This window comes from Melospiza georgiana, chromosome 13, assembly GCF_028018845.1.
Source record: "Melospiza georgiana isolate bMelGeo1 chromosome 13, bMelGeo1.pri, whole genome shotgun sequence".
In the NCBI taxonomy this organism is placed as follows: Eukaryota; Metazoa; Chordata; class Aves; order Passeriformes; family Passerellidae; genus Melospiza; species Melospiza georgiana.
The window spans coordinates 1045371-1071403 of NC_080442.1; the positions used below are offsets into that span (position 1 = coordinate 1045371).

Below are 26033 nucleotides of genomic sequence, written 5' to 3' on the forward strand. Positions count from 1 at the left end.
AAACTCTGAGTAAGGAGCTCAGAGCATCTTTACTACTTTAAAGTCCATTTCCAACAATGAGAAATTGTCTTTGGTTTTGGTACATGGAAGAGAGTCAGAAGAATATTGAAAGACGTTTCCTGCGTGATGTGAAAAACTGGATTTAAATCCCATCCATTAGAGTGCAAAACAAACCATTTAGCTAATTCCACTGTGAAATTTAAAATTCATGGTGAAGAAATATATTAAAGGCTTTTTCACAATCACAAGAAGATGAAATATATTTGAAACATGCATGTAAAATGTGTACATTTTCCCTATAGAGATAATAAATACGCTAAATAGCTATTTTCTTCCTAATTATTTGCATAATGTGAGAGGATAATGTATGCAACTAAACTCATAAATTAATCCTGAAGATTTTTGCATGTGAGCTATTTCTGAGTAGAGTTATATTGCATTCAACCATAAAATCAACACCAGGTTATTCTATAAAATACAGCACAGCATGATAAACACAAAATTATTTTTACTGCCTATTAATCCACATATATTAGAAATGTCAAGCTTAGTGGGGCACTGATGCTGTGGGTATGGTTTGAAGTGTAAGGATGATGGGGGCTGGAGAGCTAAAAGAGATTTTCTTGTACCACTATTTCCTATCTTAGGGAAGATAAAATTCTCTCTGCTGTGACCTGTGCGTTTTGTTCCAGATGCATCAAACGCTTCCTTCATCTTTTATTTAACAGGCTGATGCCCACCTCAGGTGCCAGCAGAGCAGAGCCAGGCTGGGATGTGAGTGCAGCGTCCATAAAACAGGATCACGTCCTGATGAGCCACAGCTCATCCAACACGCCCTTCCCCACTGACACAGGCTGGGCCACCAACCCTCCCGGGGCTCCTCTCCCTTCCAGGAGCCAGCCTTGCTTTCAGAGGGATTCCTCAGCCCATTACCATGTGGCCCTCAGTATAACTACAAAAGGGGTAAGCAGTGCTCAAGCCCTCGCTACACAGCCCTGAGGATGCTCCAGAGACACAGGGAATGGACAGCCACGAGTGCAGCTCCTCCCAGCTCCACTGCTTTTTAAAGCAATTTCTGCAGTGCATGAGCTGAGTGATAAAGTTAAATGTGCAAAGACACTTCAAGCTCCACCAGCAACTCTGATATTTATAGTCAGCCCTTAGTAAGCACAAATGACTCTGACTCCAACATTGACGCCACCTCTTTATCAGCTTAAATATTTGAGGATACTCAGACTAGAGAGTTTCTATTAACTTAATACAAACCTCAAACAAATGTGCCTAAATTATCACCACCTGCTCATTGACAAGAGCCTAATTCCTCCTCCCCCACGTGTGAGACTTCAGACCTTTTAATGTCTGAACATTGACAATGTGACAGTTTTAAACTTACATCATAGAACAGTGACACAGTGAATGTGCCAATGTTCAACATGACTGCCAGGAAAACATAAACTGTTTGACATTTAATAAGCTTGTGTTTTCATAGAAATACAATGTGTTCTAGATGGTTTGTTTCCATGAAAACACATGGTTAGAAATGAAATGAAGAATAGTTTTCTCAGCACTAAGCACCAAAAATTAAATTTAAAAAATCATCTGACAAAAATGCACTTTAAAAAGTCAAGTAGCTTAGGATTCGCATTTATATTAAATAACCAATGAAGTGTTAAATAGAACAGCTCATGGAATTATTGTTACATCTTTTAAAATGAAGAACAAAGATATTTTTTTGAAATTCATTTTAAAGTACCAAGAGTGCTGCTCAAAGTAAAGAGAACTAACACAAAGAGAGGGCAGTTTGGGAGAACTCTATTACCCCAACTTTACAGGCAAATAGTCTGATAAGATCCTGGTTTCTTTCCTTATCAAAATTAATACTTCTATAATAGAGTGAAAAACAACTAAATATAGTATGCTGTAGCACTGTGGGAATAAAGGAGAAGCTACAGCACTTGACAGTGAATAAAGTGGCTCTGAAGAGGCTCTTCTGGCTCTAAAGGCAAGGGCAGCTTTTCTACTGATTCCAAAAGATACAAAACTTTCCCATTTTTTAATCTCACTGCACCTGTCTTTGATCATGTCTTTGAAGGGAAAAGTTTTGTGAGGAAAATCAAGAGTGCAACAATTAAAGAAGTGAAGGTTTCTAGTAAAAAGAAAAGGTTGTTTTTATGAATATGATATGTTCAGAGCACAGTGTCAGGTTTCAGTTGGTAGCTGCTGTTGCACAGAGAGATTCTGGCCTGTCCTAGAAATGCTCTTTTGAAAGAGGCTGAGAACTCAGTCTCTGATTTTAAAATCTGGGCATGCTTACCTTGGTGCATGGAAGTGGAGGTGTGATGTGTTACAATCTCACTGGAATCAAACAGAAATGCCAGAGATTTAATGGATCAAATATGAAAACTGCCATCATTCAGCTGCTGTGGTCTTTCCTGTCACCCCCTGCTTCAGCTGAAGCTTCTGTTTCTCTTCCTACCTCCTGAACAGACCTTCTGGTTCACAAAATGAGCCCTACCAAGTCTGATGTGCAGAGAAGCAGCATGGAGGCTCCTATGCCCGTGCCATGAAGTCATTTGGAACACGCAAGCCAAATCTGACACAACAGAAAAAACTGGATTTGCTGGACAGCCTATACCCTCAACAGATATGCAGAGTCTTTTGTGCTTATGCAGAACATGCAGGAAAAGATCCACCACACTGAAATGCTCAGCTTTGTGATCTCAGCATCTTGAGAAAAGGAAATAAGCAGTTAAATGTAAACCTTCCCAGTGTGGGCTTACCAGAGCACAGCACCACTCGCTAGGCTGGACCACAAGTTCAACTGCTGATTTAATCTGGAGTGAGGAAAGCAGTTTATTTATACAGCAGGTGCTGGGTTCCCACCTGCAATGCTGCCATACAACCTCCCCTCCAATACCAGTGAAAAGCAGCAAATGAACCCACAATCAAGGAATTTCTTTTGTAAACTGGGTTGCCAGGTATTAGTTTCACAAAGAATGATGGTAACAACTTCCCAAATTACTTATTCTCCAGTTAAGGTTCTCTGTCTCTCTTTTAAAAGGTTCCCAGGGGAATGTTGACATTTTTTGGTGTCAACATTGCTGGCTTCTCAAAGACAAAATGTTCTGGAGAAAGTTACATTACTGCTTCTAAAGACAGGATTTCGTGCTAAAATGTACTCTCAAAACAGCTGACAGTGAGGTGGTGAAGTCCTGTTGACAGGACGTGGAAATTGAAGGTTGAAGTACCTGAACTGCCTCATTTCTAGGTCAGCTCTTAAGTCATGCCACCACCATCCCACATGAAGGACAACTCACCCTGCTCTGACTTAACAAGGGCTTTTCTTACCTCCCTTCTGAAAACTGCAGGAAAAAATGATACCTTCAGTGAAATGTTTTTTGAAGTACCTAAAGCTCTGTTTAACAGGAAAATTATTTTCAGACAGCCTTTAGTATCCTTATATCCTCAAAGCAGCATGTGAAATTGTCTTTTTGAATGACCTCTTTACTTCCACCTTTACCTCAAGGACCATAACTCTGGACTGAGCCACCAATACAGGCAGAGAAAAGGAAAAAAGGGTCAGAGTGAAAGAAGTGTGAAGACTTAAAACAGGAAACTTGCCTTATCTCTAGAAGTTGCCTTTACAGCCAGCAAGTATCACACCTCCATATCAGTTAGGTAACATAACAAAGATAATGAAACAGTTCTTCAGACAAACACTGGTGAGAAGGATGGTTATCAACTGCTGGCTTTATCTAAGAGGAAATCACTAAATGCCTTTGGTCATGTAGTGGCTTTCTGAAACCAGAGGTTTCCCTACCTCTGTTGCACAGAGATTAAATAAAGGCTTGTTTGAATTTCCAGAAAACTGCAAGAACACCACCACTCTTGTGAACTGACTTTTGAAGTTGGTGGCAAACACCTCAAAAAAAGAAAAAAAAAGGGAGAGGAAATTGCTTTGCTTCGAGGGTGTGCCTAGTCTGTTGTAGAGCAAGTGACAGTGCTGCACCTCACAACTGATAGTTTGGGCTCACTTTAAACAAACTTCTCATACACACAGAGGAAGCTAAGACAGATAACAAAAATATCTCACAAGTCTTTGTTTTTTCCAGCCAAGACATCATCCTCTTGGTCAAGGCTTCCTATACATTTCACTTCTTATGTTTCTTACAATAACTCGTTGAAGGTTCAGTTCTAGTTCAATTTGAGAATCTAACCATTAATGGCAGTAAGGTTAAGAAAGGAAACTTCCCAAAGTCCCAGATGCAATCCTTTAAAACAATAACTTCTATTTAGGTGAGATCCTTTCCTTTGATCAAGTGAACTGTGAATCCAAACCCAGACAATAAAGTGATTTAAGGCAAGGTGACTGCAGTGGGGTTAAAGACCAAGTCAAGGTTCCACCGCTGGGTGTTTTAAAAGCAAGAGGTAAAGTAGCAATGGATATTTACACTCAATTCAAAGGTATTCACACTGGAGAAGGTAATTTTGCTACTAACATAGCTTCTCTCTCTCCTCCCCTGCATAAAACATATTTAGAAAAAAGGTTATTTCAATCCTGTGATGCTCATTTCAATGTGCACTAATCAGCACATCAGTATATGTCAAAGCACACATATTTTAACTATTCTTTTATAGTGAATGCACAGTTAATTCAGAGTAAGTAATTTTGGCATTACAGAAAAATGGTGTAATTTTGTCTTATTGGGAATGCATCGTGTTTTTTCTCATGTTTTCACCTGAAACACAACTACTAAGACACAAGAAAACATTTAACTATGCCTCTATGCCAAACTAACACCAGGCACCATTTTTCCTGAGTGTTTCAGTTTAATGAAGAATTTTGCAGAAGGAATTTGTGCGTGGGTAAGGTTTGGGTAAGCAGGACCATCTTCCCATCCCTTGTACAAATTACAAAAGCAGCTGACATTTAAGAACTCAAACTCACACCAAAGTATCTGCCACTGTGGTTTGATCCATGTAAACCTCAAAGCTCACCTGTACTCCTACCTGTAACTCATATCTGGCAAGATTTCTGAAATGCTGCCTGTACAGCTCTCCTTCCTTGCTCTCCCACCATCCTCAGCAAAGCAGAATACACAAATATACATATTTAGCAATATAGCTCAAAACTATTCAAGTGTTCTGAAAAGAAAAGGAAAAAAGTTGAAACATTGAATTTTAAGTAGTCTGTATCCCAAATTCCCTCAGGATTCTATTTGATTTTGGGTTGATCCATTTCTGTGCCTTTTCAGCTGAAAGTTTTAGCTCTTTAGACCAACCCATTGTCCTTTGAAACTTTTTGTCCTTGCTACTTCATCATGCTAGGAGACTTAAAGAGAGAAAAACCTGAGTAGTAAAACTATATTTAAATGAGGAGCTTTACAAATATCATCATCATTTGGTCATAATATTAAGAACAAGCTCCTCATTAGGAGCTGAGGTGATTACCTGATCTGCCATAAGGAGCTGCCTTAGTTACTGTCTGCATCAGACTGTGCTCCCAGCTGGGTCAACATTTAAATAATTCTAGGTTGATGTGCTTAGAGAAAGGCTGCAAAACTTCCAATATTTTCACAGTCCTTATTAAGCTTAGCTATCAACATACATTAAAGAGCCCTTTTCAGGTTCAATAGTTGTGTCAGGATGGCAAGTGCTCAAGTCTAGCAATGCACTGTCAAATAAATGAGTCTATTAGGAATGATGGAATCAGTCCCTGGTTTCAAAATTCAGATAATAAAATGTGCTTTTTTTGGTTCAGACACCAACCTTGGAGAAGTCCCTATGACTGTGCTTGCTTTAGAATCATTAGAATTCAGCCTTACTACAAAAAAATGCAGCATTGTGTTATAAACAATGTCATGAACTGAAATGTAAGCAGAAAACTCCACAGATTCTTCTCAAAGCGTGAAAAAAGGTAGCAGCAATAAATCTGTAGGAAAAAAATATCCACTTGGACTTTTGATGTTTGAACAAATGGTATACAGATCATGTTTTAATCTTCATTTTAATGCTAATTTAGTCCCAACACTTTGCTGTATTTGGTGGTAATCCATTCACCAAGATTCACCTTTCTATTAAGATTGAAGTGACTTCAAGGAACTGTTCAAATCAAACCAAATGAGTCTTGCACAAGTCTTGTTTAGAAAGTACAATTATTTCTTAGGGAGCTATTGCAAAGGATGTAGTCAAAACTATTTCCCTGTAAGCACAGTTAGACTGGCTACACTTAGACTATTCAGAGCCAAAATATGCAACTCATATATTAAAGAAGAAAGTCATGAGCAGTGACACTTCCTATTTGCTTTCACATTGTTTGCATTGAAAAATATACAGAAGGCAAAAGTAGATTTGGAGAAGTCTCATCTGTCAGTTTTCTAGTGCCCAAGACACTCAAAATCTAAAAAAAAAAAAAATTAACTTAATGACTTTGCAAAGAACAACTCCTACTGCTCTCAGAGTTGGATTAAAGTCTTAGAATGGGAAGAATATCAGATATTTTTAAGTTGAGATTCAGCCCATAACGCAGTTCACTTCTATAACCAATAAACACACCAAAATTGTGGACAGCTGTTCTTATCAAGCTGGAAACATTAACTTCATGTAACAGCTGCAAGAATTCTAAAGACAGGAGATGTTAAAAACAACAAAAAGCAGGCAATGCTAAGAGGGCTGATGAAAGCACATTTCAGCCAAGAGGATTCACTGAGGCAGCTGCAATAGGATTCAGAGCAGTCCCACACTCCCCCTGTTAAAGTGCATTGCACCACAGGAGGTGTTCATCACTTCATTCACCATTTCCTACATCAGAGGAACAGCCTTAGGAATTAACAGACAGAAAAAAGAAGGGTACAAAACATGCAAGAGCAACTTCTATGAATCTATAAAGCAAGACTTAGGTATAAGAGAACACTACAGACATTCCCAATGTATTTACTGCCTGCATCCACAAACTGTTCAAATTTATTTTTGAGTCACGTCCACAATCTTTTAATGCCCATCAACCACACTAACAGAATTTAGACCTCTAATGTGAGAAACTCCTTAATGCTCTCCTAACACTTCATCATTCCTTAAAACATGGGCCTTCAAATATTTTTTAAACATTAAAGAGAATGTCTCTGCCCATCTTGTCTGCTTCCACAGGAGCAACCAGAAAAAGAAATGAAGTGTGAGCAGAACAGGAATATATTGATTTGCAATTTAGAAGTATCTGATTTGTAATCCAATAAATTTTCATACTGAATTATTAACATTTTGCAAATACTTATCAGTCTTCATTTGTTAAAATTACTTTTCAATTCATTTGCTGTTTTTCCCTTGCTCTGGTTTGCATACTATTTCATTATTAAAGGCACCAAAACCCCTATCTGAGGGTATTTACCAGAAAACTCAGAGTAAAGTAAGCCCATAAATAATGGTTACAGCCAAAACCCCCAAATAGACAGAAGCTGCTCCATATACTCAGAACAGAACCAGAGAAGAGACCTGATATTATCTTCAAGTGCAGCTAATAGACAGAGTTCCCCCTGGGACTTCCAGGACAGTACATTTAATTGCTTGTTCTATCAGCCTTAGAGAAAATGAAATGTTCCTTCCAAGTGTGCCAAAGGCTTGGGGCCCAGGCACATGCCAAGCTTTTGGGCAGCTAAGAGAAGATCTGAGGCAACAGGTTTGGCTCAGCTCTGACCTGTTATTCTGTGAGGACACAAAACATACATTAATAAAATTCTTTTGGTATTTTAGCTATCCCCAAGGCTGCTTCCACATGGGTAAAAGGGCTGGTCTCTCTCACAAATGTTGGAATTTTTACAGAGAAAATATTTCACTGGTGCAGAACTGCCAGGAAGAACCAGATCATGCACAGATTTCACCTACAGCCACGTCATGGACATCCCACACCACACCCATTGCTATCCTGCGTACTCTTTCTCCCAGAAAACAGCTAGAAATCCTTTCTAACTTTAAAAATATTCCCTCCTCTCCTCAGTTTTTGACTTCATACCTTCATCTTTGGTCCTGTATTCAATAATTTGGCCACCCAAAAAGAAGGCAACGTTCATTTTCTCTCAGGCAACAAACAAGTCACTGACACAGTGTTTTGTGTGGCAACCAAACCAAACCTTCCACAGGGATGGCCTCAAAGGGGAATTAAAGGCACAAACTTGAGCTGCTAATGGTGAGGCTTGCTTTGGCTCACAACAGGGAAGTTAAAAAAAAAAAAGAAGAAAAAAAAACATAAAAAGGGAAAAAGAAAGAAGTGTAGCTGTAGTTCAGTAAAAGTTTTGAGCAAGAGAACAGCCCTAGATAGCTGTCTTCAGATTCTTCATCAGGGCAAACAGTGCTTCAAGGACAAGCAGGAAAGTAGCAGCTATTTGAGGCAACTTCATTATAAAATCATTTTTAATAAGCAATCTGAACAAAGAGAGGGAATGCTCTTGCCGAGAAGCCCCCAAGGGATCTTAAGGCTGCCCAGTAAAGTTATTAGGAGGTTACACACAGGGGACCAAACAGCTATTTTATTGGCCTCAGGGGACAGGGTTTAGTTTTCACCTGTTCTCTTTAGGCCTTGGTGCTAACAGCAGATCCTGTTAACCATCAGTTTTCTGAAGGCTCCTGTTTTGTGAGGGAAAAGTATCATTTACTTACTTTAGTCTGCACATGAAACATGTGAGGTGAGGTCAGCAGTACAATGCACAGTAGATTAGTAATTATAAATCAGATCAGAAAAAAAAATCACAATGGCTTTCCCTTTAATGCAATTAAACAAAGTAACTAGATTGTTGAGGAATCTTTAGCAGTGGCAGTAAATACAATATGGAAAGTAAAATCAGAGAAGAAGAGCAATCTGGGTCTTGGGTTCCATTAAGCTGCAAACCTTAATATATGCTTGTAGAACTTTGGTGAAAAGCAGTTCTAGAAATGTTAGATATCTGAGAAGCTGAAGAGCTGTGTTCTGCCCCAAATCTGCCTCTGCATTTTTAACAAGCAGTGTGCTCTTAGCAACTGCTGAGAGTCCAAGAGAGGAAGGCCATGATGCAGGCAGGGATCTCTGCCCAGGACAGAGTTAAGTGCATCCCTTTGTCTCCATGGGCACAACATTCCCTGGTTTTGGCTCCTTGTGCTGCAGCAGCACTGCAGGCAAAGGCTCAGGGGCTGCTCAGGGCAATGCAGTGCTGCACACCCCTGAGCTCTGTCACACACAGTGGGCAGTGCTGACACACCTGAGCTCTGTCACCCAGCTCTGTCACACACAGTGGGCAGTGCTGCACACACCCAGCTCTGTCACACCTGAGCTCTGTCACACACAGTGGGCAGTGCTGCACACCCCTGAGCTCTGTCACACACAGTGGGCAGTGCTGCACACCCCTGAGCTCTGTCACACACAGTGGGCAGTGCTGCACACCCCTGAGCTCTGTCACACACAGTGGGCAGTGCTGCACACCCCTGAGCTCTGTCACACACAGTGGGCAGTGCTGCACACCCCTGAGCTCTGTCACACGCAGTGGGCAGTGCTGCAGACCCCTGAGCTCTGTCACCCAGCTCTGTCACACACAGTGGGCAGTGCTGCACACCCCTGAGCTCTGTCACACGCAGTGGGCAGTGCTGCAGACCCCTGAGCTCTGTCACCCAGCTCTGTCACACACAGTGGGCAGTCAAGCTGACCTCCCTCCCTATGGTACAGTCAAGACTTCCCATCTCCAGTGTAAACCTGAAATGTGAATTTCCCCCCTTAGTCCAGAGTTCCTGTGTGTTGGCAAAGGACACTGAGGCAAGATACGTCCTGAGACCAACACCTACAGCCAGATGAGTGTAGGAACAGCCCCAGTGAGGAAAGGGCTTGGGATCACAGAGAGTAGAAGGGACAAGTTTACTTCAACTATCCTTTGCCTACAAAGTTGCCAGTTCTTCATGCAAATGGTTTTATTTAGGGCTAAAAATCAAAACCCACACAGTTTTCACTTAATTTTCCAGCAGGAGCTCATGTCATTAAAAGCAGCATCTAGCTTTGGAAACATTTCTTATCTGCCAGAAATTAACTGAGAGGATAATTTCAGTTTAAGTAAGGAACAGTTCACCCAACATTAAGGAATTCATACAGAGATGCCTACTGACATAATTGTTTATGAAAATTACTCTAATTTAAATATCTGGATAAATCACAAGAAGAAACATGCTCTTTCTCTCCAAAAGGTGATAATTCAGTCTAAATGAATGGAGCAGTTGTCACTTCTGGCCTCAGCTCAGAAAAGCCATGCTCCACACTGGTGACAGTGAACTGTAGGTGCACTATCCCCAGAAAGCTGAAGCCAGTGAGCAGCCCCCAGTTCAAAGCAGCACCAGGTTAATCCAGGCCAGGAAAGAGCAGCCCTGCAGGTCCCACCTCTGCTCTGATGAGTGGGTGTCACTCAGAGCCAGGGGTTCTGGTGCTTTCCTGCTGTGAAACAACATTCCAAAGGAGCTCTGGACAGAAATCTGTCAGGAAGGCTGTAAAATTGATGCAGTTTTTACTGTCCTACCAATGCAAGGTAAGCAAATGACTGAATGTGTCTGGCCATCAGTGCAGATGTGAACTCCACCTATGCAATCCAACTCCTTCAAAGCTCAAACTGTGGCTCCTCACAACCCAAACAGTGAGAGGAAGAAGGTTCCATTACAGCCTGAACTGGTGCAACACTCACCTTCTGCATCTGCAGAAACCCCTTGCTTTGAGAGGCAAGTTCAAACTCATTTAGCAAAGTCAGTGCCCAAGATAAAACAGGGACCTGAAGAAAAATAATGTGATTGATTTGTGTGACAGCTCTGAGTCACAAGTGGTCTGGTAGAGGCCGTGAAACTAATTACATGGAGTGTGGCAAGACTTAGATTTAAAATGCCAGAAACAAAATACTCCACACTTCAGGACAGCCTAAAGCCCAGTGGGTCAGTGCTAAAAGCCAGGTCCTTTGCAGCCTTCTGTTTCCCACAATTTCACATTTTTATCATCACTGACACAATGATGCTTTTCTGAATTTACAAAAAGGGTGAAGTTGTGCAAAGTTACAATTCACTTGCAGTACTTTTCTCTTCCGAACATGAGACATGGCAGGAAGAGGGCTGTTTTACAAATATTACTGCCAATCAAATGATCAGAAAATAATCTAAATGTCAGTCATGTCTTTCTCGAGTCAAAAAGAACTGAAAGACCAGAAGTCCCACTTTGTATGGAAGATGAGACAGCACTTGTCCTCTACCATCTGACACACTACAGCTTATCTCAAGTGATGGTTAACCTGACAAATAGCTTTGTGAGCTCAAGAGAATTATTCTACAAACAGACAGAAGGCATGTATTTTTTTCTTCAAAAGGCTGTTTAATCTTAAACTTGAACTGAGCAGAGAAGGGCATTTTAGGGTGGATAACATTTATCCCCTTAGTGCTCCTTGGAAGACTACTGCACTCCCTGTTTAAAAGTGTCAGATTTTGAAACAATTAAACTGTAATAAAGAGAAAATGTGGAGAAGCACCAATGAAGCAGAATACTTGGAGAAATGCATCAAAAAGTATAAAAATCTCTCAGGTTTTATTTAGATAGTTATATTATGAAAGTACTTCATTTCTTCAGCACTACTTTATTGCATGTGTACAAATATTAAGCTCTTGTTGGACTCAGACCTACCTGAGCACCTGCCATCAGCACAGGAGTTCAGTTTCAGCTGAGTGGACACCTTTGTCACAGACTAATGTCACGAAGGGGATAAAATGTACCCAGACCCTCAAACAATAAACCCTGGAAAAATTAAGTACTGGACACAGATCCCCACCAATTTCAAAACCTGCACAACTCAATGAAGTCTGAAAAGGATTAATTGGATGTTTGAAATGCATCATGTATCAAACTTTCTGGCATTATGTTAAAAACATTTTTTTCCTCTACTAATTTCTCTTTCCTCTTTTCCACTCATTTTCTCCACTCCATTTCTTTCTCCCTAATTAAATCACAGGTCATTAGAAACAAGTGGTAGTTTACAGTCAGTCAACACCCTCATATGCCACACATGGTAAAACTGGAATAAGGCAATTTCATCCATATTTCTAAAAATCAGAGCAGGCAAGGTATATACACTACACAAAGTGTATGTACACTACACAAAGAATGTTTCTTGAAATTTCTTTGCAGAAATCTTAACTCTACATAACTTCATTTGGATAAATTATTTATTCTGATAGAAAGTGATAGGCAAATTCTAGAGCATATCTTGGTGCACAAACTCTTTCTCTGTCATTTGTAGTTGTTAACAACTCAGATTTTGTAATGCTTCTATTTGGGTGTTTATATTATTTTTTATAACTCATTCCAAAACTGTAAATTTTATTAGCTTTTTCTATTCAATTAAAAACCCTAATTCTAAGCAACAAGGGGGGAAAAAGATTATTGTGCATGGTGCTGAAATGCCAAAGATGTACAATTTACATCCATTCCTACTTTAAGAGAATTTGTCATAACAGGAATGAATCCTAAAAGAACTTCAGCCAAAACAGAATGAAACCTCATACATATTTGCTAACAAACGTAGCTTACATTTTCATCATGCCAATTACAGCCTATTGCTCCTTCTATTTTAATCCCTTCTTAATGGGCAAGCTTATCTTCCCATTATTCAGGCAACTTTTCTGTTCATGCTTCAGCAATTGCATGACAACTGATTAACAAATCGGGGAACTACTCTTTGACAGCTCTCTCAGAAAAGCACAGAGTTCTCAACATGAAAGACTGGGACCCTAATTTCTGTTTGAACTAGATGAAAGGCCTTGGATGGTGAGCACTACTAATCATCTCTCACAGTTGAGAAACACATCTTTTTTTCATCACAGGCCTGAAACTGCTTCAGCTGAGATCCAGGGTGACAACAGTGCACCAGTTTGGGGTGGCTGAGGAGCCGTTCCCTGTGCTCTCCAGCTCTGGGCTCACTGCTTCATCTTCCCTGCAAAATTCCCAAAGCTGGGGCTGTGGTTCTGTGGGTCAGCTCGTGGCACTGCTGTACAAAAGCCAGGGGGGTTTTGGCTGATTCCCAAACCAACACTCACCTGCACACAGAGAGCCCAGCAGTGAGCTGGCACAAACACCCAGCACCTCCCGAGAGGGCGGCCCCACGCCAGGGCTGCCCCCGTGGGCACGGCGGGCACTGCCTGCCCTCAGGTACATGGAGCACTCCAGTGTCCTGAGCTGCCAGTGCCAGTCAGCAGGAGCCCCAACATTCCCCAAAATACCAGGGTGACATTCTGCCCTCAGCTGCCTGCCTGGAGCTCTCATGGAGTTCAACAAAACCATTGCTCAGCCAAAGAGGGGGTGGCCCTCAGGATGCTTTAAGCAGCAAGCCCACCGAGGCAAAGCAGGACCATCATGCTCTAAAAGTTTGAGATATTTAAAATTTATTTCAAAACTCACATGAATCAGCTTCTCATTCGAAATTCTCAAATCTGCTTTTTAACTCTACACAGAGAGATTTCATCATCTCAAGTCAGATTTTTCACTCCAGGAGTATTATAAAACCAGGAATGAAATACGAATGAAAGCCATGTAAGACACTTTGTGACATCCTAGAAGCTGTGGTGCAAATACTTCAAAATACATTAAATGCATATATATTTGTAAATTTTGAGCAGCCTAGCACCTGTTTTGTAAGAAGGCTTTCAGAGGAGTAATAGCCCCAGCTTTAGCCTACTCCTGTTTCATATCCTGGGCGAGTACAATTCTTGCACTACCAAATTGCCAAACCTCCACAGACAGTATCTGAAGAATCTCAACATACTCCTTCAGCTACAAATCCCAGCTTTTCCTCAGAACTGTGCTTCGAGCTCCCTGCAGGATAGATAAGAGTTGATCCCCAGAAATGATGTCTTTGAAGAGGATTTGGAATAAATGTATATGTAAGTAAATGCACACATCCACAGCCATTTCCAAGGTCACCACTTATGGGGGCTGCTTGCTTATATGGTTGAGAGCAAAACAAGAACCTCCAGCTGTTCATCAAGTTCCTTAAGCACAGGCAGAGAATGAGTTATCTCACAGATTGGTGCATAGGGAGAGGCAGAAGATGTACAATTAAATTATTTTGATTTAAATCATACTGCATATGTAACAGACATATAAAAATAACCATTCTCCTCTCCTGCATTTTCTGGATATGTTAATTATCAACCAGCTGTAAGGTAGATATAGTACAGTAAGGAATTCTGCCTTTCCTCACAACTTTCTTTTTCTGCCCTCTGACTCTACAGACATGTGAGTACCACATATACAGACACACATTGGACATCCAACAACACTTTGGGAGAGGACTGAAACCCCTAAGACAGAAAAAACACCAGAATTTTTAAAATGGAGCTTTCTCAGACCAGACTAACACCAATTAGTCTGAGCACCACAGCATGGCCTAACAGAAATTCCATTTGTGAGAGAAGGGCAAATCAAAAGGTGTTACTTACATGTATGAGTCTTCTTTGTTACAGAAATACCTGTAGGGAAGAAACGACACCGGTGTTAGCAAAGCAACCCTGAGTAAATGCTTTTGACATATAATTCATCATTAATCTATTTTGTCAGCCACACAGCAGCCCCTCTAAAGGAGGAATGAAAATTGCCATGATTTGTACGTTCAAGGTGGAAGGATCTCCCCTCTGTGTGAAGATTTTAGCGGTACATTCTCTCCTCACACCTCCCCAGTAAATGTTTCAACATGCATTGCTTCAGCTTGGTTGCTGCAATGCAAATCTCCCCACTGCTGGCTTCAAACTGGAGCTGACACAAAAAGAAGATACCAGCAATGCTGTGGAAGCCTCCTTTATTTTCCATGGCCAGAAATGTTCCCCCACTCCCATTAAAGCACCCAGGGATCTGAGCAGCACAAGTCATTTGCTGTGCTGTTAAGTTCAGGCAGTTCCTTGAATGCAAGCTGTAGCTTCTGCTCATGAAAACCAAACAAACAGCTCTCTCAACATGACTATTGCTTGTCAGGATTCCAAGCCAGATGCAAATATCTCCATGCCGTTAAAGATTGACTTTCTGAAGTAATAAAGATGTTTTCATGCTAGACAGGCATGTGGCAGTAATCACCAAGGATGGTCCAGTGCCAGTGAAATCTGAGAGGCATTTCTAAGAAAGCAACAGAGTGAACAGAATGAGGCAAAATTTGTAATACCAAATAAAGATAAAATTAACTCTGTTAAATGTCATTGGAATTCATGCTTGAATACAAACAATATTGTCTCCACTTTAGTAGATAACTGGTGACATACTCAGACCCATCAGTATTTAAGCTTCACTCTCCTTGGGGGTAATTTTATGAGATGATGAGAAGGAGGTTACTGGAAGCAGTAGAAGTATTTGAAACATTTAATTTGTGATCGAGGCCTGCAACGAAATTTTGGAATTGGGATTGTCTGCCTTAATATTCATGAAAAAGAGAGAGGTCTGAATTTCCTCTGCTACCCTCCAACTCCTTCAACCATCTCTTCCAAAAAAAATTACTATGGAAGGAAATAGACTTATTCAGGCTTCTTGGTTGTGGAGCATCTAAGAGAGGCAGCAAATCACAATAACTCAGAAAAATGAAGACACCTTATTTGCAAACACAGAGCTAACTTCCAAAGCAAACAGCTTTCAAATTATTCATGTTTTTGAGAGATACATAAAACCCAAGTGCCAATCCCAAATATTGAGCTATCATGTTTGACATAACTGTCATGAGGACTTTTTTTTAAAATCACACTTATGTTGCTGTTGGCATTTTGGTTTTTAACTCTTTTAACTTTTTACCAAGCTCTACAAGTGTGAGCACTGGGACCTTTGCTTTCCCTGAAAAGTTAAGAGGCTTCAGGTTTTGGGAAGTGAAGTTCTCAGTAGTTCCTTTGGGCAGTTTTGCAAATGTGCAAAACTGGTAAGCAATTTACAGAAATCAGAATAGTAGAACTTGACTATATATGTGTGTTAACTCAAATTGAAAGGCCCTGGCCAAACCTGCACATGCCTCACAAAGGAATCGTATTTGTTACAGCCACAAACTGTAGAGTCAAGGTAAGCAACAAAACCAAACCAAACCAAAACCCCAAGCATAACAAAATAAACTCCTTTAGATACAACTATCTACTACAGGAGGCAAACTCATCCTTTAAATTGATAATTTATAAGAGCAAAACTTCTTGGGTTTTCATTGCAATCGCAGCACTATTGGCTGGCTCAGGGCAGGGGACAGGACAGGACAGGACAGGACAGGACAGGACAGGGGTGTGCCAAGGAGGGGAGCCCTGTTACAGGAACAGCAGCTTAGGGCAAGAACTGGGCCTGAGGGAGAAGGAGCAGAGAGGTCTGAGGCACCTTCATCAAAATGCATTCATGGGATTCATGCAGTGCTGGAGATGAGTGCAAACCCCTCTCCCCAGGTTTTTCCAAGGGTCTGGCTCACCCTGTGAACTGGAGATTACAGCTGCTCTTGGCCCATTGGCTCTTCCACCAAAATGAGCATTTTTGCTGCTGTTTGCCTTCTTGAGTGACCCCTGAGCATCAGCATCCTCAGCTTCACAAACTGTCCTAACACCCCTTGGCAGACCCTCCTGCCTTGCCCTTGCCTATCTGTCTGATTCCTTGATTTTAAGGATGTCTTATGCAATGGAAATGCATAAAGAGGAAAAGGTCTTAAATCTGAACACCATTTGCAAAACTTCCTCTCCCAACACTAGTGCTAATAAATGGATACAGCAGTGCTCTTTCAGCATTATGGGAGCCATATGTGTACTTTTCTCAGAAAATAATGCTTTCTGTAAAATCACTTTGAACAGAAAGTGCTTATGCTGTCACTTCTGATTACTCACAGCCTCTTCACAATGGGATTTGCCACAGCACAAAACAGACTTAGCTGTATTCGCTGACTGAGGACCCACTTTCCCTGATACATGAAACACTGCACTGATGGAAATATTACTATATTACTGCTCAGATTTTTCTGCCTTTTTTTTTTTTTTAATGTGAGATGCGTCGTGGGTTTTTCCAAATCAGATGTTTCCATAATAATTACTGATTATCATCTGGTAAAACCTTTTAGCTGGTTTATGCAGATATTTTTAGATAACCTTTTAAAGCAACAGCTTAGAGATAGATATTTTTGCATCTCCTTCATCATTCCACTGGTGGTTGCATTGAAAACAAAGTATTTTACTTTGAGCTGTGATTTTAAAGCAGCTGCAATCTGGTGGAACAAGGATAAATGCTGCCAATGAGTTCAACAGGATTACCTTTAAATTAATCACTAATCTTCACTGATGTAAAATAAATTATGAAGTTTTAAGTAGCTTTCCTTTTCACACAGGTAAGTCTAAGCTATAGAAAAACTGAGCAAAAAGGTACCAGCATACTCAAAAAGTTGCTTAAATGATATATAAAATCTTATTTATAATGTATCTTATTTTACTTATTTTACTTATTTTACTTATTTTAGTATATTATATTATATGTATATGAATATTATACATTATGTATATTATACTATGTATCTTATATTATAAGATACATTATAACTAGTGATTTAAATATAAACATTGAAGCTGCAACACTGAGCAAAAAGGTACCAGCATATCCAAACAGTTAATTAAATTGTATGTAAGATCTTAGTTATAACGCATCTTAGATTTTAGTATATTATATTAATTGCAGATTGTATTATATTATATGCATATTATGCTATGTATCTTGTATTGTAAGATACATTGTAACTAGTGATTTAAATATAAACATTGAAGATGCAACACTGTGATCAGGTTTAGTTGCACTGCAGGAAGCCAATGACTGCTATTCAGGTAGGTAATAATAACCTAGAAATGAGTGTTTGTGGAAATAAAAATCAGTCAGAAAACCATTTAATGTGAAAAGGGGGAGTTAGAGGACTCTGGCTCTCTCTGGGCCAGTGCTACATCCCACCTGCATCTACATGTGAATGCCTCTCCTGTGCAGACAATGCACCAGCTCCCAAAATCAACAGGGTCTCTCGAGAAACCAATTCTGCAAGTCCGGCACACACCAGGAATTTTCTTCACAAGATCAAGAACAATTACCAAGGATTGCTCATGTTGGTAAATATTTCTGAGGCAGGACCATCACTTTATGTAGTAGAGTATGGTGTTTGAGTAGACCCCACAGAATAAAATTGAACCCAACACACCACTGAAAGACAGACTTATTTTAATAAACAGAGCACAAAGAAGTTACTGATTCTTTAAAAAATGTCAGTTAGTAAAAAAAAATCCCATTTTTAAATGGATTTCATTTCAAAATGTGATAGGTTGGAGAAGTGAGTGACTGCTTGCCAGTATTAGCACTCTCCTACACTACCAGCATTCCATAATCTCTGAACAACAAATATAAAAAAAATAAAGAGGTGAAGAAACAACACTGTAACTTCAGTGTTGCTAATACAGAAAGACTTCCTGACTTAACCAACTAGACTTCAAAGTAAAGCAAAGGAAATGTCATGAAAATATCACAATCTATCAGTGCCATGGTTATCAGTGAGTGAAAGTTTCAGTATTACAGTTATCACAGAGTGCATCACTTCCGCAGTACAATTTGACATTCCTCATCAACACCAAATCTGAAACAAATTAACTTCTTACGCTTTTCATCGGGGCTATGCAATGCTCTTTACAACAACAATTGATTTTTTCTTTTTAAATGAAAAGAACTTCAGCACCATTGCCTTTCCCCTCCCACTAACAGTATGTAATTTGCCATGATGGGTGGTATTTACAAAAATAGCTTGCTGGATGCAATGAACTTTGAAAAGAGTATCTACCAACAGAGACAGGATATTCTTTTGCAAGCAGTTAGCCTGACTGACCTTCACTAGCCAACTTCAAATAGAGATAACAATGTCTTAAAGTACAAAAAGAGACTCAGATATTTTATACATCATAAGCTATTTCTCACAGTTGCCCATCCAAATAAAGCAGCATAATGAAACACTGCTTACTCTGTGAACCCAGATCCCTGCTGCTGTTGTACACTTGTCAGCTCCCCGCATTTCAAGGGGAAATCACACTTTGATGTACAGAAAGATAAGTAAAAAGGTCTTTGTCTGGCAGAATACATTACTCTGCAAAATATCAAAGAAGAATATTCTTGAGTACAATTTTCTTAAACCTCCAAGAAAACTGTCCCTCAGAAGTGTGGGTGGATAAACACAGGCATCACCAGCAGAGCTCCCAGCTCCTCTCCAGGAGTTCTGTTAAGCAGCACCGAGTTTGCTCTGGTGCTCTCTGTGTGCCAGGCAGGTGATGGGCACTGCTCTGATGACATTCTGCAGATGCCATGGGCAGGAGATGCTTTGCACACGTGGCTGTGTGCATCAATACAGGTTTGAGATTTTTTAACTTTCTCCTACCCTCCCCTCAGGCCAGCATTATACCCCTAGCATATTTTGGAACTGAGGCATTTTAGGATGGATTGGAAATCCCAGGGGAAAAAAACCCCAAACCTTAACATTTTAAACTGTAAGCCTCCTGCCTGACATATTGTGTACAATCAGAAAGAAAACATATTACAAGCTTGGATCCCACTGTGTTTCATCCTGTCACTCCAGTTCCTCTTTACTGTCACCACACAAAGCTGGCAATTATGGCAGTAGATTATGTGTAACTCTGGGACACTTGCAGAGAACCTAGCAAGGCAGAATAACAGATTTAGGTGTATTCAGAAAGGAGTTCATTCACAAACTTTAACAGTGGTTTCTATTTAAGTCTATGGAGCTCTGGCTTGAAGGAGTTTTGTGATCCTTGGGGTTATTGTTTACACTGACCAAGGTGAAATAACACATATTCAAATACTGCAAACACAAATTAATTAACATCCGAAATAAAATCATGTAGCAAAACAGTATCCTTGTCTAGGACAGAGGAGCTGTTAATGATGATCAGCACACACTACTGAAAGTACTCCAAGTAATTTCACTATTTTGTTTCAAAACTAGACCCTACTGCTCACAGTTCACTCAAGAAAAAATTAAAATTAGATTCTAGGCTAGCATGGATCAAGGACAAGAGCCACTAGGCATGTATGGACAAGAAAGCTTTCCAAAATTATGACACCACCCCTCCAAAGTAAAACCTAAATGTCTCTTTTTAAAAAAATCCCTCAACTTAAAATTTGATGACATAAGTTTTTAAACATTCCAGATTTTCCCAGACTTTTTCACATCTTTTATTGAAAAGGAAAAAGAGCTTACCATGTGAAACAAGGTTCTAGGATTTTTCACCAAGTCTAGATCAATCACATTCTCAAATCTATAGGTATATAACAAAGTCAGAGGAATCAACGTTGACCTAAGTGCTTCTGTACTGAAAAAAACCCATGTTTTTTTTCTATCTAGGATAGAATAGATAGATTCTGTCTATCTGTGCTCCTATCCTAAGATTCATAGCTCTTCCTTGTACCTAAGTTCTAGCAACAAATTATTCACAGCTATATTTTTAAGGGTTGCTTTAGTATCACTCTTGAATCATATGGCTATATCTGAATTAGCTACAGAAAAAAATAAAAAATTGTGTTCTGGAAAATTTACTCAAATACAGATACAAAGTATTTGAAAAAAACAGATTAAAACCCCCAAGGATGTTTTTAAAATGTTTTGACATTATTTTAGTGAGGTAGATGACTTTTTTAGCCCTTGGAATTCAGACTGGCATCCTACTTCTGAGAGTGACTTCCTGCATCATCCAGGCATTTTATGATTTCATTTTTCAGCAGCTGACAGCCTCCCCTACCTTTAAAGTGAGAGTAGTACCTGTGAAAATGTGAATACATATGGCTTCTTTCAAAGTTAGAGTATTCATGAGAGAGCAGTCACCACTGTCCTGAGCTGTCACTGTACAACTGGCAGCTACAACAATTCCCTGCTCTTCCTAGACTTTTCCCAAATAAAGAATTCTTAACAGACTCCAAACTGATTTTCTGATACAAAACTGCTCCCAATATGAACTTTAACCATTTCTTCCTTCTTGCACAACCTCACTGAGAGTCCCTCTGAGCCTTACTATATTTTTGTCCTCACAAATAAACAGTGTCTTACATTAGGAAAAAATAACAAAGAATCTGCATTATCAGCCATAATGTTCTTACATGACAAATGCCACCAGAGAGCAGATGACATATCCATCCCACATTTACACTGTATTCCACACACTAGAAATCAGAGATAGCTCAGAACTGTATGTAGCACTGTCCAGCAGGAGCCTTGAGAGGAAGACCACGGATCAGCTTTGTTTTAATGACTCCTTGTTGCACAGCTGAGTGAGTGAATCACAAGGATTTCACACCAGCCTTGCAGAGCAGCACAGTTCCATGGCCAGAATCCAGGCCAATGTACAAAGCTGCACAAACCCAAACAAGCCCCTCCAGTCCTTGGGATGGACAAACAGGGTGTGAGCAACCCCAGCATTTCCTAAAAGCAGTCCCAGACTTTCTGAGCGCTGTATCTTTGCTCAAGCCCGTTTCCCAGAGCTTATCAGCGACAGAAGAGCCTTGGCAGGAGCATGGCAGACACCCCTGTGGGCACTGCACTTGTTCCTTCCTGTGACATTCAAAGAACAGAGTCCCCTTCAGCTGAGGCTCTGTCCTATCAGCACATTAATAGGAACAATTTGTTTAACTCACATTCCAGATAAGGGCAAGAAGCTCTGCAATGTGCGCGGTCTCCTGAGGGGAATCAATCATGGAATCATTTAGGCTGGAAAAGACCTCCAAGATGACTTAGTCCATGGCCTCCCAGTGCCAGTTTTATCCCTGAGCCATGGCCCCACAGCCAATCCTCACTGCTGGCCACCCCTCACTGCCTGCAGTCCTGCCTCAGGGTGGCCTGGCCAGAGAAAATGTCCCAGCAGGTGTGAGTGTGACACAAGCAGCACCATTTGTGCAAACTCCCTGCTTGCTGATACTGGGAGGAGCAGCAGCAGCAGCACCTGCACGTGTCCATGTGTGTGCTGGAGTCCCCACAATCAAGCAGCCACACTTGCATGTGTCCATGTGTGTGCTGGAGCCCCCACAATCAAGCAGCAGCACCTGCACGTGTCCATGTGTGTGCTGGAGTCCCCACAATCAAGCAGCAGCACCTGCACGTGTCCATGTGTGTGCTGGAGTCCCCACAATCAAGCAGCAGCACCTGCACGTGTCCATGTGTGTGCTGGAGTCCCCACAATCAAGCAGCAGCAGCAGCACCTGCATGTGTCCATGTGTGTGCTGGAGTCCCCACAATCAAGCAGCAGCAGCAGCACCTGCATGTGCCCATGTGTGTGCTGGAGTCCCCACAATCAAGCAGCTGCACCTGCACGTGTCCATGTGTGTGCTGGAGCCCCCACAATCAAGCAGCTGCACCTGCACGTGTCCATGTGTGTGCTGGAGCCCCCACAATCAAGCAGCAGCAGCAGCACCTGCATGTGCCCATGTGTGTGCTGGAGTCCCCACAATCAAGCAGCAGCACTTGCATGTGTCCATGTGTGTGCTGGAGTCCCCACAATCAAGCAGCAGCAGCACTTGCATGTGTCCATGTGTGTGCTGGAGTCCCCCCAGTGCACACCCCTGCACAGGCAGGGATGGGGCTTTGCTCCTCCACTCTGAAGAATAAAATTATTTTTCACTTGTCTGCTCTCCCACATCTCCCCTCATCAGACATCTCATCCAAGGACACTTTTCAAGTCATTTCAAAGCAACATTTCACTTAAACATTGCTCCTATCAAAGCCTTTCAGGCTGCTTTGTTCAAGACTACTGACAACCTCACATTTAAAAGCATGAGCCTGGCCTCCAAGAGTTCAGGCTATTTCCATAAAATCCAGAAAACTGCCAAGCTGCAAACAAAGTGGAGGGTGGGGGCTGTCTTCCTGTGCGTTACCTCAGGCCAAGCCAGCCTGAAATCAAACTGTCCTTCCAGCAGAACTGAAATTCTCAGAGAGGGGCCCAGGACCTGAGATAGAGCTGAGATAACAACCACAGGGCTGCAGCAGTCCTGATCCCACCAGCCCTCACCTCGAGGCAGTCCCTCGAGATGGGAGATAAGGGAAGCCTCAATGCCCCAATTCTGTGCCTTCAGGTACAACATCTGCCACGTGAACACCCTCACACAGACTGCTGAAGCTCCTCCAGTATGCAAACAAAACCAAAGTGTAACAAAATCAAAGGGCTGCAGTCCTTTTTACTCACTATTTGTGTAATATTCATTCATTATTGAAGAACATCACAAAGCTCAACACGTTGCATTATAATTTAAAATTATCTGATGGACATTCTTACATCAGGCAAGGAAAAAAATGGTTTTCTGGTAGAACACGCTTCCAGATAAAATTTTTCTTGTTTTTCTTATTATGCTACCATATCATATCTTCCAATAAAAGCTGCTGGTTTTAATGCATCCATTGATCTTCTATGCTCTCACAGACCCTTCTGAGACAACCAGGGAAATGTCTGACCAGAAGAAAACCTGTCCATGAGTTGTCCATAAGTAGGATATGATAATAAAACTCTGCCAATGCTGGCATGGAAAGCAGTCAGTCAGTAGATGGGCTGCAAGATGACCTGTGCTGAGTTATATCCAAGTGTTTTCCCTCATTCTGATCTTAGTCAAATAGGTTTTCTGCTCTTTAAATAAAGAGATCATCAACACTGCTGTCAGTTCAAAATTCAAAAACTCATTACCAGTTCAAACATTAGTCTTAACTGCTTGGTTCTCAGTAATAACCATTAAAAAAAATGTTCAAGTTCTTAAAAATAAGCAAAATATGTCTGCTTAAAAACTATAGATAACAATTCTTCTAACACTCTTCTGTGAGACATGAAATTTGTACACTCATCAGTGAAAAGAGAGAACCACTGTCAATTTATTCACGTATTCAAAGCAGAGCAATACTTTTGTGTGGCCAAACAAAAATGCTACTTGTTTGTGCCCCTTGCAGCCAGTGGTGATGGTGTATGGCAGGCAATTCCTGGCAAATTCCTCATGGAATCACAGTAGGATACATCAAGGACGTTCTTAACCCATGTCAAACCAAATGTTCAGCTCCAGAGTTTTAACTGCACACAAAGAGCAGACAATGGACAAATATTATTTGTATCACCAAGTTGCCAACACCAAGGAGAAGAGCACCTTGCCACTAAGTTTTTTCTGTGCCACAGGCACAGAATAATAATTTAATAAATAATAATAAATAAATTTTAGTAGTTCCTACTGTTCTACTAACAAATACTGCCTGGCCAGCTCTGTGATGATGATCATTACAATGACAAACAGATCCACGGGCTTTTCAGATGTACAATGCTGATGGCAGTGGAGAGAGGCTGGCCAGGTCACAAACTTGGGATGAAATAGGATGCAGGAAAGTTAGAAAATAACTGGAACTCACTGTATATGTACTTGCTGTGTATTTACCTGAGAGATGGCATTTGGAGCAGCACAATCCCCAATGCACTGAGGGGGCTTCTCTGCCAAGCACGGGTGAAGGACACCACCAAGTGATTTATCAGCCCCATTTGCTCTGGCATCCAAGTCACTCTGGGACATCTCTGATCCAAATTTAGCCACAATAAAGTCCAGGTTCACTTTGGAGAACAAGCAGGAATATCATACAAGGTGAGCTGCTTGCAAGCTAGCAGCATTTTTTTTGTTTTTGGTCAATTCCTTTTCTAACTGACAATCAACCTGGGCAATGGCACTTGACCAAGTCACTCTTGTGGCTGACTACAGGCAGAGATGTAATCTCTGCAAAGATGTGAGGAATTCAGGAAAAAAAGTACAAATGAACAAAAAACCCCCAACAATGACACTCAGGCAAATCTCAAAATACTAAGATTCATCCCACACTAAAAATGCAAGCAACTACCATGATAGAGTGTTTTCCTTGGTGTTACTGGGTTGGCTTTTTTGCAGTACTACCCATCATCAAGTTAGTGCTTATATATCCCCAAACCCCAAACCCTATCTGCAGTTTACAGAAAAGAAACAGCAGCTAAGCAGTTACGTAACTACAAGCCATGTATTTATAAACTGGGCTCCCTGCCTTATAGCAGCAATCTTCATTTAAAAACTCCCCAAGCAAGAATTTTCTCACTGCATCTTTCACAATCAGTTCATGACTTCATCAAGATGACTGAGATACTACAAAATAACCAATCTAACGTGTCTGAGCACCAGAATTTTAATGTGCAGCTCATACTGCTACCCACATATATTTTAGAAATCAAATTTTGGCCTCTGTTTTAGAAGTAGCTCCTGTAATAGTGTGCTACAGACACAGCATTATTATGTGCTAAGAACTCACAATGAATACACAGAAAATAAATGTTTATTGAATGTTCTTCAAATCATCCTGTAGTGTAAAACAGATAATCCCACACTGACTACAGAGGATTCAGTGTTGTTTTGTAGATTTCTATGGGATTTAAAATGACAGCTGTCTCATATGGTGGATATTCCTCCTTGCAACCCCTTTCAAAATCAAGGCTGGCTAAATTCCTTTGCTCACCACAACGACTTTCATCTCTTTAACATCTTGGATAAAACTGGCATCAAATGGAGCCAGCTTTGGGCATCAGGGCATTCCTGATATAACCAGATTATTTTAAGTTTATTTGAAAGGTGATCAATGTTTTGAATACAGATCATATTTTCTTTGCTCTGCTTTTCTGCAAAGTATTTATAAGGTAATATTTGTGATCTAGAACAATCAATTCCTCACACATTATCAGTCCCAGAATACTTTCACTCCAAAGTGTTTGTACATTTGCCTTTGAGTATTCTTCTGAGGTTGTCTCCTATCACAGTAACTCTCTCTTTTTTTTAATATCAAAATATACTGAGGTCGAGTCTCAACTTCTCATTGCTCTGCTCTCCTGAGGAAAAGAAGTAAGATTCTATTATGTCTTCAACAGCTGTGATGAATGAGGGGAAAACAGGGAGAGAGAAGGATTTGTGCTAGAAGCTCATGCAAAATTCGAGACTTGAATATAGCACAAGTAGCACT

General features: G+C 40.7%; 1 protein-coding gene across 1 annotated transcript in view; it reads right to left on the reverse strand.

Annotated features, from left to right (window-relative positions):
- The window catches only part of RORA (RAR related orphan receptor A), a 358823-nt gene that overhangs the window by 90930 nt on the left and 241860 nt on the right, over nucleotides 1-26033 (reverse strand). The window contains exon 2 of the mRNA XM_058033480.1: nucleotides 14470-14499. Coding sequence (XP_057889463.1) covers nucleotides 14470-14499 — 30 coding nt within the window. The remainder of the gene's footprint in view (nucleotides 1-14469; nucleotides 14500-26033) is intronic.